The 15,483-nt window shown below is 34.5% G+C and overlaps 1 protein-coding gene across 1 annotated transcript in view; it reads right to left on the bottom strand.

Annotated features, from left to right (window-relative positions):
• Nucleotides 1–15,483, bottom strand: part of Ccdc7 (coiled-coil domain containing 7) — a 194,342-nt gene that overhangs the window by 158,026 nt on the left and 20,833 nt on the right. The window contains exon 6 of the mRNA XM_015483292.2: nucleotides 11,337–11,503. Coding sequence (XP_015338778.1) covers nucleotides 11,337–11,503 — 167 coding nt within the window. The remainder of the gene's footprint in view (nucleotides 1–11,336; nucleotides 11,504–15,483) is intronic.

The raw sequence follows: 15,483 nt of genomic DNA on the forward strand, positions 1-15,483 counted from the left end.
CAATTTTTTCTGCTATTCATTCATCATTCAAAAGTGAATTATTTAGTCTTCAGGTGCTAGAGTGGTTTCAATTTTTTTCTTGTAATTGATTTTTAATTTTATTCCATTATGATCTGGTAGGTTGCAAGGAATTTTCTCTATTTTTCAGTTGTTGTTTGGGGTATTGCTAAGATTTATTTTATGACCTAAAATATCATCTATTTTATTGAATGTTCCATGAGCTGCTGAGAAGGTGACTTGATTATGAGCGTCTATTGGGTCCATTTGGATAATAATGCTGGATAACCTAGTGGTGAGAGAGGTGTGCTAAAGTCACCCAGTACTATTGTACTTTGGTTTGTTTCTTAATATTGATAAGAGTTTGTTTTATGTATGTAGGTGCACCATTGTTTGGGGCATAAATATTTATAATCATATCTTCTTGTTGGATGATTCTCTTAACTAGCATGAAGTTACCTTTTTTGTCTCTTCTGATTAATTTTCTCTTGAAATCCACTTTGTCTAATATGAGAATGACTACCTCTGCTTATTTATGAGTACAATTTGCATGGTATAGCTTTTCCCATCCTCTCACCTTCAATCTCTAGATGCCTTTGTAAGGTGAGTCTTTTGCAAACAACATAATGTTGGGTCTTGTTTTTTAATCCAATCTGCCAATCTATGTCTTTTGATTGAAGAGCTTACTTTTATATTTAATGTTATTACAGAAAGATGATTTTTATGTCCTGCCATTTTGATTTATTTCTTATGTTTAATTCAGACTTATTTGTCCTTCAATTGACTATCCTTCTAGGGTAATGCAGCCCTATGCTGGTTTTCATTCTTATTTTTCATTTCTTCTTTATGATATTTCATTGAATATATTTTATAGTATAGGCTTTATGGCTATGAATTCTTTTAGGTTCTGTTTATCATGGAAAGTTTTATATCATTTTCAATTCTAAAGCTTAATTTTGCTGGATATAGTAGTCTTGGTTGGCATGCATTTTCTTTCAGAGCATGGGACAGAGTATTGTAAGCCCTTTTGTCTTTTTTAAGGTCGGGTTAAAAAATTAGTTGAAATCCAAATTGGTTTGCCTCAAAATGTGAGCAGCTGCTTTTCTCTTGTAGCTTTTAGAATTCTATTCTTATTCTATATATTAGGTGTTTTCATTATAATGTGTCTTGGAGTAGATCTATTGGTATTTTGTAAATTTGGGGTCCTATACACCTCTGATATTTGAATTTCCAGCTCATTCCTAAGGTTTAGAACATTTTCCAATATTATCTCATTTGTATCCATTTGGTTTATATTTTAGAACCTTCATCAACCTCAATCATGTTTAAATTTGGTCTCTTGGTATTATCCCAGATTTCTTGAATATTCTTATCATGGTCACTTAACATATTTTCTTTATGGTCAACTTTATCTTTGAGGTTATATAGTTTGTCTTAGAGGCCTAAAATTCATCTGCAAAGTGGTCTAATCTATTTATGAAGTTTCCATTTAATTTTTAATTTGGTTTATTAAGTCTGTCCTTTCCAGGATTTCCATTTGCTTCTTTTGCAGAATCTCTTTTTTTTTAAGTGATCTTCACCTTCCTGTATTTTCTAATTTCACTCCTTACATCTTCTTTTAGCTAATTGAACAGTTTGATATAAACTTTCTAAATTCTTTCTCTGACATTTCCTCCACTGTACTGTAGATGGAGTCAGTTGTTAAAGTGTTAGTCTGTTTGAGGTGGTTTATTCCCTTGCTTTTTCATATAACTATTATGTCTACCCATCTATTGGAATTGTTATTGCTTCTTTTAAGTGAGGGACTACTTTATGAGCACATCTTTCTTTATAAGCCCTGGATTGTATGGATATCCAGGTATTGATAGTTTAACTCAGTGTGTGGCCTCTGTTGATTCCAATATCAGGTCCATTTTGGGAGATGCCACTGAAGCCTATTAATAATTTCAGAGCCAAGCCACATATTACTCAACCTTATCAAAAGTAAAAAACTTTTTGATATTGTCTTCCATTGTTCCTGTAATTTAGGTATAAACTTGTAGTAGGATTCTGGAATAGGTTGAACAATCAGTTATTATATATAGCAAAGTTACTATAATATTACATGAAGGCTAAAGGGGTAATGAAGAGATTGGGCAAAAGATTGAGAAAAAGAAAAACTAGAATGATACAAACTGAGCTAAAAAGCATAAAAATGGAGACGAGAAGTATTTGAGGTAGTAGCACACAGTATGAGAGGGAGTGGGTAAGAGGATAAAGTATGATTAGGGCTAAAAGACAAAAGACAAGGATAATATGATTCCAATTAATACTTTAAACTATTAGAATAAATATTCACATAGGTTGATGGTACAATGTTAGCTATGAGGATAACTTAACAATCAAGATAATAAGTAATATATGATCAAAGTTCACATTAGAGTTATTTATAGTAAACCATGCCAAGGGGAGGAAAATTATTATTGAATTGTTGAATCATTAGGATTTGTGACTTTTAGAAGATGTCCATCACTCTTTATCTTGGATCCTTCCACAGGTGCTGGGGCACAGGAGCCACTCCCCTAGTTGCTATGGACCTTCCACAGGTGAGTTCTAGCTTGTCAGCTCAGGGTCCTGTGGCTAATTACTCAGAAGGTGTAGTGTTGTGTCTGTTGGTTGTTTTTATCACGTTAACAGGTTCAGGGTGCAGCCTTTGGTCTGTGGTTGTGATTGCTGTAGGTTTTCTTGTACCTCCACTCCCCATCCCAGGAAAAACAGGGTTCTTTCCTTGGTTACAGATTCTCTGCAGGTAATCTGTGATGCAGAAACAATTCCCCTGGTGTATGGAGCTCACTGAGGTACTGTCATTGCTACTGAGTATAGGGCCTTAGTTGGTTCATTTGGGTTCTCATTTCTACTGCCCCAGGTTATGAAGATCAGATGCCAATTCTCTTTTATGATTGTGTCTGAGGTAGGATTCAACCAGTATCCAAACAGTGTCCTATCACTCAACATTTGTAGGCAAGAGTCAGGCTGGGGCCATTGCTTTTTGTTGCAGGGAAATTTCTGCCTTAACTGACTTCCAGCTAGCTGTAGCAATGGCCTGGGCACTTTTCCTTTACACTTTCTGGGGACTTGAGCACCATCTTGTCATGGCTTTCTGCCAGCTGCAGCCACAATCTGGGAATTCTTACCTCCATGCCACTGGATATTCAGGCAGCTTCGCTCCATGTCAGCCCCATGTTTGGGGGACTGTCTCTCTAGGAGCCTTAGCACTAGTGCAACTTCCTGCCATGTCTCCCTCTAGTGTCAGCAGGCAGCAGGAACCATTCTAAGGGCCCCCTTTTCCCCTTACCTCTGCTCAGTGCCTAAACTGCCTTGCCTCTCAGACCTGATCTCTGAAATTCACCACTATTAATTGTGGGCACCTGCTTTGTCTCTGCCCAGGCCTTAGCAGCCTATCTACCTACAATTTAGTAGTCCATTAAAAATGGATTAATCCACTGATGAGATTACAACCCCCACGATCCAGTCATTGCCTGAAAGCTCCATCTCTGAACCTTCCTGCATTGAGGACACACTTTCAACAAATGATTTCCTGGGGGAAAAATTTCAGATACAAATCATAACAGCATTTTTATTGGGTTATCAGGTTATTGTAAATGGAATGTTTTTATAATTGCTTTTTCAGTGAATTCATGATCAATATATAGAAAAGCTATTTATTTTTGTATGTTTATTTTGTATCCTGATACTTTCCTAAATTTGTTTATCAGTTCTAGATATCTGGTGAAGGTGTGTGTGTGTGTGTGTATGTGTGTGTGTGTGTGTGTGTGTGTGTGTGTATTTGTTTTATGCCTCTTCTAAACAGAATTATATCTTCTGCCAACAGTGATAATTTGACTTCTTTACCTACTTCTATGACTTTATTTTCTTCTCTGGTCTACATTGCTTTGGCTAAAATTTCAAGTAATATATCAAATAGGAGTAGTGAGAATAGATTTTCTTGCCTGGTTCTTGGTTTTAGAGGAAATGCTTTCAATTTCTCCCCATTCAGTAAGTTTTTTTTTTTCTTTAGTCTGTCATATATACCCTTTATGATGTTAAGTTCCTCCTATCCCTAATTTCTTCAGGATTTTTATCATGAGTAGACAATGAATTTTGTCAAAGCTTTTTTTCTGCATCTAATGATATGATCATTTCTGTTTTGTCCTTAATTCTACTTAAGTGGTATATTTCATTTACTGTTTGATGTATGTTGAACAATTCTTGGATCTGTGTAATGACACCATCATGGTGTATAATATTTTTGATGTGTTACCACGATTGATTTGCTAATATCTTAGTAAGGATATTTGAATGTATATTCATCAAGAATATTGATCTTTAATTTTCTTTCCTTGATGTGACTTTATGTAGTTTTGGTATCAGGGTGATACAGGCATCACAAAATAAGAATAGAAGTGTTCCCCCTGGGTCTATTTCACAAAATAATCTGTGGATCATTAGCATTAGTTCATTTTTAAAGGTTTGGTAGAATTCAGCTGAGAATCCATCTGGTCCTGGACTTTTCTTTGTTGGAAAACATTTTATTATTGCTACCATCACACTGCTTCTTATTAATCTTTTTACATTTTAAAAATCCTCTTGGCTTAATTTTGGTAGGTCTTATATGTCCACAAATTTATCCAATTTTCTAGGTTTTCCAATTTATTGAAATGTAAATTTTCAAAATAGTCCCTAATGGTCCTCTGGATTTCAGTGGTATCCATTGTGATATCTCCTTTTTTGTTTTTTTATTTTATTAATTTTCATCTTCTCATTCTTTTGGTTACATTGGCTTATCAATCTTCTTTGTTTCAAAGAACCAACAGTTCTTTATGTTGATTCTTTGTACATTTTTTGTTGCTTTTATTTCATTTCTTTGAACTCTGATCCTTTTTTCTTCCTTTTACTAGTTTTAGAATTGGTTTGCTTTTGTTTTCTAGGACCTTAAGATGCCTCATTAGGTTGTTTATTTGGAATTTTTCTGATTTTTTTCCTTTTCCCTTTTTTTTTTTAAACTGAAGATTGGATCCAAAGGTGCTTTACCACTGAGACACCTCCTCAGCCTTTGGTTCTTTTGTTTTTTTGTTTTTGTCTTTTTGAGACAAGATCTCACTAAGTTGCTTAGGGCTCACTAAGGCTGAAGCTGGCCTTGAACTTGCAATCCTCCTGCCTCAGCCATCTAAGACACTGGAATTACAGGCATGTACCATTGTGCCCAGCTCTAATTTTTTCAAATCAGGCACTCATTAGCATAAACTTTTCTCTTAGAACCACTTTCCCCAGGTCACAAAGATTTTGAAATGTTGTATTTCAATTCTTTGGGAGGGTGGAGATTGAACCTAACCTAACCACTGAACCACATCCCCAACCCTTTATTTATTTATTTAGGTACCAGAGCTTGAACTCAGGGGTACTGGACCACTAAGCCACCTCTCCAGCCCTATTTTGTATTTTATTTAGAGACAGGGTCTCACTGAGTTGCTTAGCACCTCGCTTTGCTGAGGCTGGCTTTGAACTCACAATCCTCCTGCCTCAGCCTCCTGAGGCCACTGGGATTACAGGCATGCACCATTGCACCTGGATATTTTTCATTTTGAGTCAGGGTCTTACTAAGTTACCTAAGGGTCTTGCTAAGTTGCTGAGATGGCTTTGAACCTGTGATCCTCCTGCCTTGGCCTGACAAGCCACTAGGATTTCCAGCATGGCCACTGCACCCACCTTTTCTCATTTTATTCTAAGAATTAAAAAAATTTCTTCTAGGATTCATTTATCATTCAAAACTGTGGCTTTCAATTGTTATGTATTCATGTACTACCTGTAGTTTTTCTTGCTTTTGATTTCTAATTTTACCCCACTATAATCTGATAAGATGCAAGGAATTATACCATTATCTTTGTATTTGCTAAGACCTACTTTGTGGCCTAAAATACGAACCACTTTTGAAAATTTCCATGAGCAGCTGAAATGAAAGGTGTTGTTGGGTTAAAATATTCTTCAGATGACTGTCAAGTCTTTTGATCTGTATGTTTTTAACTATGCAGCATCTTTGTTGATTTAATGTCTGTATGACTCATCTATTAGTGAGAGATGTGTATGAAATAATCCAGTATTATTGTACTGGTATCTACCTGAGCCTTTAGGTCCAGGATGTGTTCATTTTTATGTAACTGGAGGGCACAAATACAATTTTATCTTCTCACTGGATTGTTCCCTTTATCAGTATGAAGTGACCTTCTTTGTCTCTTCTGATTAGTTTTGGCTTGAAGTCTGGTTTATCAGATATGAAAGCAGCTACTCTTGCTTTTTAGGGGGACTCCACCTACAAAGAATATCATTTTCTATCCTTTCACATTCAGTCATTGATATCTTTGACCAAGAGTTGTGTCTCTTCAGACTACAAATGGTTGGGTCATGGTTTTTAATCCAATTTGCTAATCTTTTAATTGGAAAGTTCAGGCTATATACATTCAATGTTATTATATATATTTATTATATTTCAATTTGATTTACTTCTCATGTTTGTTTCAATACTAATTCTCATTTGCTTATCTACTCTTTTAATAAAAAATTTCTTTCCTATGTTCTCTTGGCCATTTTTATCTTTTCCTCCTCCTTCTGTTTGTAAGATTTCTTTTAGGAACTTCTGCAATTATGGCTTGGTAGTCATGAATTCCTCTTGGAAGGTTTTTATTCTTTGATTCTAAGGATAGCTTTGCTGGATAGAACAAACAAGGCTGGAAGTTATGTTCTTTCAAGTTTTGAAATATATTGTTCTAAGCCCTCCCGAATCTTAGGGTTTCTTTTGAAAAATCATAGGTTGGCTTGATTGGTTCACCTTTAAATGTGTCCTGACATTTTTTGAGGATTTTCAAATTCTGTCTTTATTCTATAATATTTGGCATTTTAATCATAATGTGTTGCAGAGAGGCTCTTTTTGATGTTGTATCTTTGATGTTCTGAATGCATCCTTCATCTTAACGTCCCTTTCATTCCCTAGGTTTGGAAACTTTTCTGCTAATATTTCACTGTAACATTATCAATGCCATTAGTCTGTATTTCTATTTCTTCCACAATGCTAGTGATTTTTAAGTTTAGTTTCTTAATTATCCCATAGTTCTTATAAATTCAGATCATAGGTTTTTTTCTTTAATACCTTCTAAATATTTTAAGTGAGCTTCCTTGTCAAAGTTCTGAGGTTCTGTGTTCTACCTGATCTGATACATTTGTGAGACTCTCCACTAAACTTTTTACTGTCTTTCAATTCCAAGATTTTTACTCTAGTTTCAGAGTCTCTCTACTGAAATGCTTTCACATTCTGTATTTTCTCCCTTAATTCATTCCTTAGATCTTCTTTTAATTTCATTAATCATTTTAACAATCAACTTTTTTAAATTCTTTGGAATTTTACCACTTCAGTGTCTGTGGATTCAATTACTAGGAGCTTATTGACTTTTGGAGGTATTCTACTTACTGTTTCTTTATATGTTCTAAGGTCCTCCTTTATTTGTACATCTGTTGATATACATTCCTCTTTTTCTTTTATGTGGGAGGTCCCTTAGTGGGTAGTTATCTATTTATAATAATCCCTGGGCTGTGGGTATATCTTAGCTTCAACATATATGATCAGCAAAATAAAAGTGTTAAAATTCAATCTCTAGTACCACTTTAAAAGGAAGAGTAATCCTCAGTAATAGAGGTAATTTAAGAGTAAACCATATCAACATAGGCTATAAAAGTTATTACTAAATGATCTCTGCAGTCTATTAAAGAGAAAAGTGGATGAAAAATAAGTAGAGTCGACTATAAAGATTAAGCATTAATGATAGTACAGTAAATTGAACTAGTAGAAGAAATACTTTTTAAAAGAAAATAGGGAAAAAAGAAAAACACAAGAAATAAAAGGGATAGGGAAAGGAAAGGAGACAAAATAAAATGAGAGGAAAAAATGGAAAGAAAGGGATTGAGAATGGAGATGATACAGAAGAAAAGAAGTATAAAAGAGGACCAAATTTACAGAGTATATAAACTTAGCACTCTGGGGGAAAAATAATGTGTGAAAGTTACTAGAAATCAGTTTATATTGAGCAGTTAATGCAACAATAGTAATAAAGAGATTCAGTGTTCTTCTTGCTGAGTTTTTTAGAATAGAGACATTTTCTTCTGAGATTTCAATTTTAGAATCTCCCAACAATGAGGAAGTTTGTGTGACACAAATACCACATTGTTTGTTTGTCTGTCCAATCTTGTTAGGGTGATCTGTATGCTGAGCTACACCTCCTCCTTACTTGGCAGCATCTATTAGAATAACATTGTCTGTTTCAGAGGAGATTACAGCCTCAAAATAACTTTGTTATTATGACTAGGATGGGAATGTAAGTGTGACAAGGACTCCCACTCAGCCCTGATCCAACCCAATTTTACATTCTTTCAGCTACTTTCCTGATCCCAGAGTTTGGACAGCTAATTTCAAATGAAAGCATCCTTTGTTCTTCTCTGGTCTACAGACTGTGGCTCCCACTCTCCGACCTTCTCCCAACTCTGTGTTAGAATCTCACATTTCTGTACTCAGACTGACTCATGGCCTGAACATCCAATGATCCAGAGAAAAGTAAAGCCTAAGTGGCTGTTTTGTCTTGGGTATTCAAAAAGCATGTATACCAAAGATGCAAGTATGGTTTAATATACATCAATGTAATTCATCACATAAATAGAATTAAGGATAAAAATCATTTATCATCTCAATAGATGAAGAATACAAATAATAAAGACTGGAGAGGACATGAAGAAAAGGGAACACCTTTACACTGTTGGTAGGACTGTAAGTTGATACAACTGCTATGAAAATCAGTATACAGGCTCCTCAAAATAGCAGGCATGAAACCACAATATTACCTAGCTACACCACTACTCAGTATTTATCCTGAAGAATTAACGTCATCTTACTACAGTAATACATGCATACACCCATGTTTACCGCAGCACAATTCACAATAGCCAAACTATGGAACCAGTCCAGGGTTCCATCAACAGATAAATGGATATAGAAAATGTGGTATATGTTCAAAACGGAGTTTTATTCAGCCACAAATAAAATTAAAATTATATCATTTGCAGGAAAACGTAAGAACTAGAGACCATCATGTTAAGTCAAATAAGTGAAACTTAGAAGGTTAAGGATCATATGTTTTCTCTCATAAGCAGAAATTAGAGAGGAAAAACAAAAACAAAGGTGGGAGTTGATCTCCTAGAAATCAAAGAGAGACCAGTAGAGGAAAGGATCAAGGGATGAGAGGTCAGGATGGAAGTAGGAAAATGCCAGGGAGTAATAGTAGCCAAATTATATTATTATATTTGTGTGCATGTATAAATATGAAAGAAAAAAGTCCCACCAATATGTAGAACTATAATGCACCCATTAAAAGTATGAAAAAATAATATAAATAATAATAAATGCTAGAAAGGATATAGAGGAACATCCTGTAGTTGTACTAATTCATAGTCCCACTCTTAGTGGGACTATGAATTAGTACAACTACTATAAAAATCAATATGGAGTTTCCTAAAAAGATTAGGCATGGAATCATCACATGACCCAGCTGTATTACACCATGGTATTTTTTTTTAAATATTTTTTTTTACTTGTCAATAAACTTTTATTTATTTATTTATATGTAGTGCTTAGAATGGAACCCAGTGTCTCACACACTCTAGGCAAGTATTCTACCACTGAGCCACAACCCCAGCCCCACTCGTTGTTATTTATCTTAAAGAATTGAGGTCATCATACTACAGTGATACATGCATATTCATGTTTATAGCAGCACAATTCACAATTGTGCCAAAACTATTAAACCATCCAAGGTATCCATCAACAGATGAATGGATAAAGAAAATGTAGTGTGTATCTACATAATGGAGTTTTATTCAGCCATATAGAAAAATTATGTCATTTGCATAAAAATGGATGGAGCTATATACATTATGTTAAGTAAAATAAGTTCAACTCAGAAGGTCAAGTGTTGTATATTTTCTCTTATATGTGGTTGCTAGAGAGGTAAAAGGAAAAGAAAGGTGGGTTGGACCTAATGAAAATGAAAGGGAAAAATTATGCAGTAGAGGAAATTGACCAAGAAATATGATGTGGGGAGACAGGGGAGGAAGTGCTTGAGAATAATATGGCCAAATTATATTGTTATATTGTGTGCATGTATGAATATGTAACAACAAATTCCACCATTACATACAACTACAATGAACCAAATAAAAATGTGGGGGGAAAAACAGAAAAAGGGAAGTATACCAATAAGAAGACAATAAAGAATTTTAAAAAGAGAGAAATAGGAAAAGCAAAGGTACTGAAGGGATTTCTAGTTTCTTCTCAGTAAATCCAAATGAAGAATCTTTTTAAGTTGTTACTTCCCCACTTTCATTATCTCCCTAAAGAGTGCTGGGACTTTCTCCTGAACACGCTCGGCTCATGCTATCTGATCTTATTTTCTGCTAAGATTACAAATTTGTTGGACAGTAGCACCTGTTTATCAAACTGGGCTGGAGAATTTCTTTGGCTTGTTGGAGGGGAGCTTCCCTCCCTGACTCAGACACCATGTGCCCAGTGCTGCCACAGTCCATTCCTTTTATTAATTCTCTTCCTAATTTAGAAACTTGATATTTTTGGGTTTTACCTGGTTGATAGATATCTGGGTTGCCTATTAGAATTTTCCCAGTCTTCCTACCTCGTATCCTGCTGCTGCAAAAAGTTATTTTAACTCAGTCTCTTGGAGCTGCTACAATATTGTGGGTTCCTCTGATCCAACATTTCCCAACAGACTTTCTAATAGCCATATATGGTTAATAAGCATATGAAATGTGGCTAGTGTAACCAAAAAAAAATTAAATTTGAATTTGAATTTGAATAACCATGGGTGGTTAGTAACTACTATAGTATATACTGCCACTAGACTAATAAAAATTTTAAATAGAAAAACTAAGTAGGGGGCTGGGGTTGCATCACAGTGGTAGAGCACTTGCCTGGCATGTATGAGGCACTGGGTTCAATCCTCAGCACCACATAACAGTAAATAAAATAAAGGTCCATTAACAACTAAAAAACAAAAAAAATAAAAAAACAAAAAACTAAGTAGGCCTTCTGATTTGATTTAGAAGTTCTGTGTATAGGGATACTATGCGACTGATTATACCCATTTTCCTCCCACATCTCAATAAGGATGTTTACATGTCAAAACTGATATCAAATGCTAATCATATCACCCTCTTATAGCTTTTAATTCAATTAATTATTATATTTCACTTACGTGGATTTACATGGCATGTCTTTCAAGGAGTATTTAGGCATCTGTGTAAGCTGATTTTTCAGTTCTTCAAGCTTTTGCATTTGTGTTACTACTTTTGAAATGTTTAAAGAGACTGTTTTCTCAGGTGCTAGAATATCTGCTTCTGAAAGACTATAACCTCTACTTAGCTAAAATAATAAAATAAACAAATTATTTAAGAAATACCCATTTTCCTCCACATCTCAAAGAAATTTCAGTTTGCTTTATAAAATCTGATTTTATCTACAACTATTATGTCAAATGATGATAAAATAGTTAACAAAAATATGAGCAATTATCTATCAATAGAATCACAGCCCAATAAGGATGTTTACATGTCAAAACTGACATCAAATCTTCTGTTTACACTTTTTATATCCAGAAATTTGAAGCAAGCCCAATAATAGTAAGTACAACTTAAAATATTTACGAGAGTAATTCTAAAATAGTTGCTTCACCTAAATTCTTTCAAAAAGTATCCCTACTGTTATAACTTATAGAAACACAATAATTTGCTCTCAAAGACTAATACCTTATATCAAATCCCAGAAGTTAACATGTAAATGTCCATGGAACTGCATTTATCAATCTGTATGAATAAAATCTTAGATCACTTTGGGAGTCTCAAGTTTTTTGGAATAGACCAAGCTAAAAAGCAACAGGCAATAGAGAGAATCAATAAGATTTATAGAATAAGATGACACATCATTATTAATATTCTAAGCAATAGGCCTACTCAAAGGAAGTCCAGCAAAAAAGGAGCATACAAAAGCCACAGTGACTGTTTTAATATGCTTTTTTGATGCTTGACCAAAAGACCTGACAAGAACAATTAGAGAAGGAAAAGTTTCTTTTGGGGTTCATGGTTTCAGAGGTCTTAGTACATAGACAGCCAACTCCATTCTTTGGGGTCCAACATGAGGCAGAACATGGTGGAAGAGTATGGCAGAGGAAAGCAGCTCAGAACATGGTTCCAGAAAAGAGAGAGAGAAGAAAAGGGAGACAGACAGACTCTACTCTCCAGGGACAAGATACATACCCTTAAGGCACACCCTCAATACCTTACCCTACCTGCTTTCAGTTACCACTCAGTTAATCTCTACCAGGGGATTAACACATTAATTAGGTTAAGGATCTCATAACCCAATCATTTTACCTCTTAAACATCTTACATTGTCTCACATTTGAGCTTTGGGAGCACATCTCATATTGAAACCATAACAGTGAAAGAAACAGCAATACATAGAGTTAAACAAGCATAACAGCAATTGGTCTGGGTGGGGAAGAGTAAGAAGTTTTGACAAGATAATACCAGAGATCCATCCATGTATATACCTCTAATGATGGGAGGGAGAGTGGTCAGGGGAGAAGTCAAGGACTAGCAAAGAGAAATTCTAGCATTAAATATTTAGAACAAGTTTTTCATTATAGTAATGACTACCTAGAATGGGATTAGAATATAGCAACAGGAAGTGCTGACCAGTATAATGCAAGTCGGAGATATTGATAAGGCTATGGAACTGGGGAAGAGAAGTCAGAGACTTACAAAACCTTACTGGTAAAGGCAAGATCCCAGAGAAGAGCCATGACATGGCACATTCTTGTGGGCAGCTTCTCCCAGACCTCCTTAGCAAAATTCCCCAAAGCAGAACCCTTATGCACAATGTCCCAGCAAGAGGTACAGCATCTCCCTGGAAGATGTCTTTTCCTAGGACCACAGAGTAACTTTCAGGGTACCACCCTCATGAGCACCTTCCAAGTGAGTTTAAGTTCTACCAGCATGGCACCCAAGAAAGTTTCTGCCACCCAATGATGACAACTACTCCCTCTTCAAAAGGTCTGAATCTTAGCCCTAAGTTGGGAGAAGAGGATCTGGGGTATTTAGATGTGTTCCTTCCTTGAGTGCTCTTTTTTCCATCCTGGGGGTTGAGGATATTCTCTATATCTATTGCTATATTCTTTTAGATTGTCTTTACCTCTTTAATAGTATTTTCTCTATTATAACAATTCTCTATATTAAGCATTGCCTAATCAAATTAGTATGTGGTTTTTGTCTCTTGATTAAACCATAACTGGTACATTGCATTTCCTAGTATGAACTTAATATGAACAGAAGTCATTTCTAAGAGAAGGAATGATGGCCCAGAACTAAAGAAGTAAGAAACAATGAGATTATCAACTATAAGACTTTACCAAAAATAACTATGGGTACAGGTTCCAGCAAGACAACTTTGAAAGGGCTCATCCAATATTTCAATGGTGCAGTTCACCATACACTCTGAAGGCTTCAACATCTCTGTTAATGCATCATAGTCACAGGCATTAACTTTATCATCATGAACAGACAATAAAATATATTAGTAAAAATATTATTCAAATATTTTCAAATGTTAGTATGCATGAGAATCTCTTAAGAGAGCCTAGCTTCCTCACATACAAATTCTAATCCAGTATTATACACTTATGACAAGTATCTTGTGTTAAACATGATACATCAACTATGAAACATGCCTTAAAAGGCAGAAGAGAGTAACTTAGACAATTAACTGATACACCCAATTAAGAAAATACTCAAGAGAAGTAACTACAGATTTAAACATTAAAAAACTTGGAATTCCAGTTCAGAAATATACTTGTATAGTGAGGATTCCTACTAGAGATTATGAATGTTTACGCTGAATTTCAAGAATACTGAACAGTTGCTAACTGGCACTAAGGCACAAACAACATATAAAAAGACAAGCAGACACATTTAGGAAGGAAAATCAAAAGGACTCATGAATGAAATGAATATTTAGGATAGATGGAAGTGAGTTTCAAGGATGGTTACCCCATTTCTGATTTACTCAACTGGATGAATTACCATTAACTAAGATAGAAACACTAGAAAATGAGTACAAAATTCTTGTTTTTGATCCACTGAATTTGAAGTGAAACAAGTCTGGAGTTGTTTCTAAATTAGCAACATCAAAGTAAAACTGAATGAGATTACCTAAGGAAAGTTCAGAGAAAAAAAAAAGGCATGCCAAAATTTACTGCTTAAGTAGTTGACTGAAAAGGAAATAGTCAAAGAGGTAAAAACAATAGCCAGTACAGTATAATTCACAGAAACCAAAAGAATATTGTTTCAAAAAAAAATGAGAAAGTGATCAATAATACTAATTATGGTTGAGATAAAGAAACATGTCTATTAAGTTTAATAATATACAAATTACTGGGAACCATATGCGACAGTCTGAATAATTTGAAAAATATATGGGAATTAAGAACATAGTTATAGTAAATATACAATCTGGCTCTGAACAGGTAACTTATGTTCCACAGATAAGGTTGTAAAGACAGACATATAATCCCAGTTACAAGGGGAAAGTGGCATTAAATAAGAAAGATAAACACTTTAAAATACCAAAAAATAAATGAGAAACGTTGAATATATGAGAGACAAAGTCCTTAAGAAGCCAAGAGGAGATGGAATTCAAAACAAAAGTGAAAGAATTATTCCTATGTATAGGCAAAAAACAATATCTGTCTTTTAAGAGGAGGGCAGAAAGATAAAATGTGTATGCATGTAAATATTTTGTTTGGCAAACAGGAATTGATATTATAGCTATTTTAGTTTCTGTAAGTGTACCCTGTGATGACACAATTTCCTGATAACACATTGTTCAGAATATATCCTTGTCATTAAGCAATGCCTAACTGTAAATAGAAAGATAGAAATCTATAGTTCAATAATAAGTTACCTGCATTAGAAATTTGATTAATGATAAAGTTCAGAGTGTGACTTGACATACAGTCCAAGGGTAAAAAAGAACACTGATCTTTATAAATGCAGAAGTCAAGGAACTGAGAAACTGGATTTTAGATTTTAGATAGATCATGTACGTTGACAGGAATGAATGCAAAAAAAAATACAAATCTACAAATAAAGCAGAAAAATATTTCTAGTTTCAAAAATAAGAAGGCAGAAGACAGATTGAAGTTCCTAAATTATGAAGAAGAAATTTTACAAGCGAGTAAAGGAATGGTTGACTTCACCCAACCTTACTTCTCTAGAAAGATAATGATCATTATGCTATAGTCAAAGAACTTCTAACATTTCTCCAATGTCAGCCATATCTATCTTAAA

This window comes from Marmota marmota, unplaced genomic scaffold (assembly GCF_001458135.2).
Source record: "Marmota marmota marmota unplaced genomic scaffold, marMar, whole genome shotgun sequence".
Taxonomy (NCBI): Eukaryota; Metazoa; Chordata; class Mammalia; order Rodentia; family Sciuridae; genus Marmota; species Marmota marmota.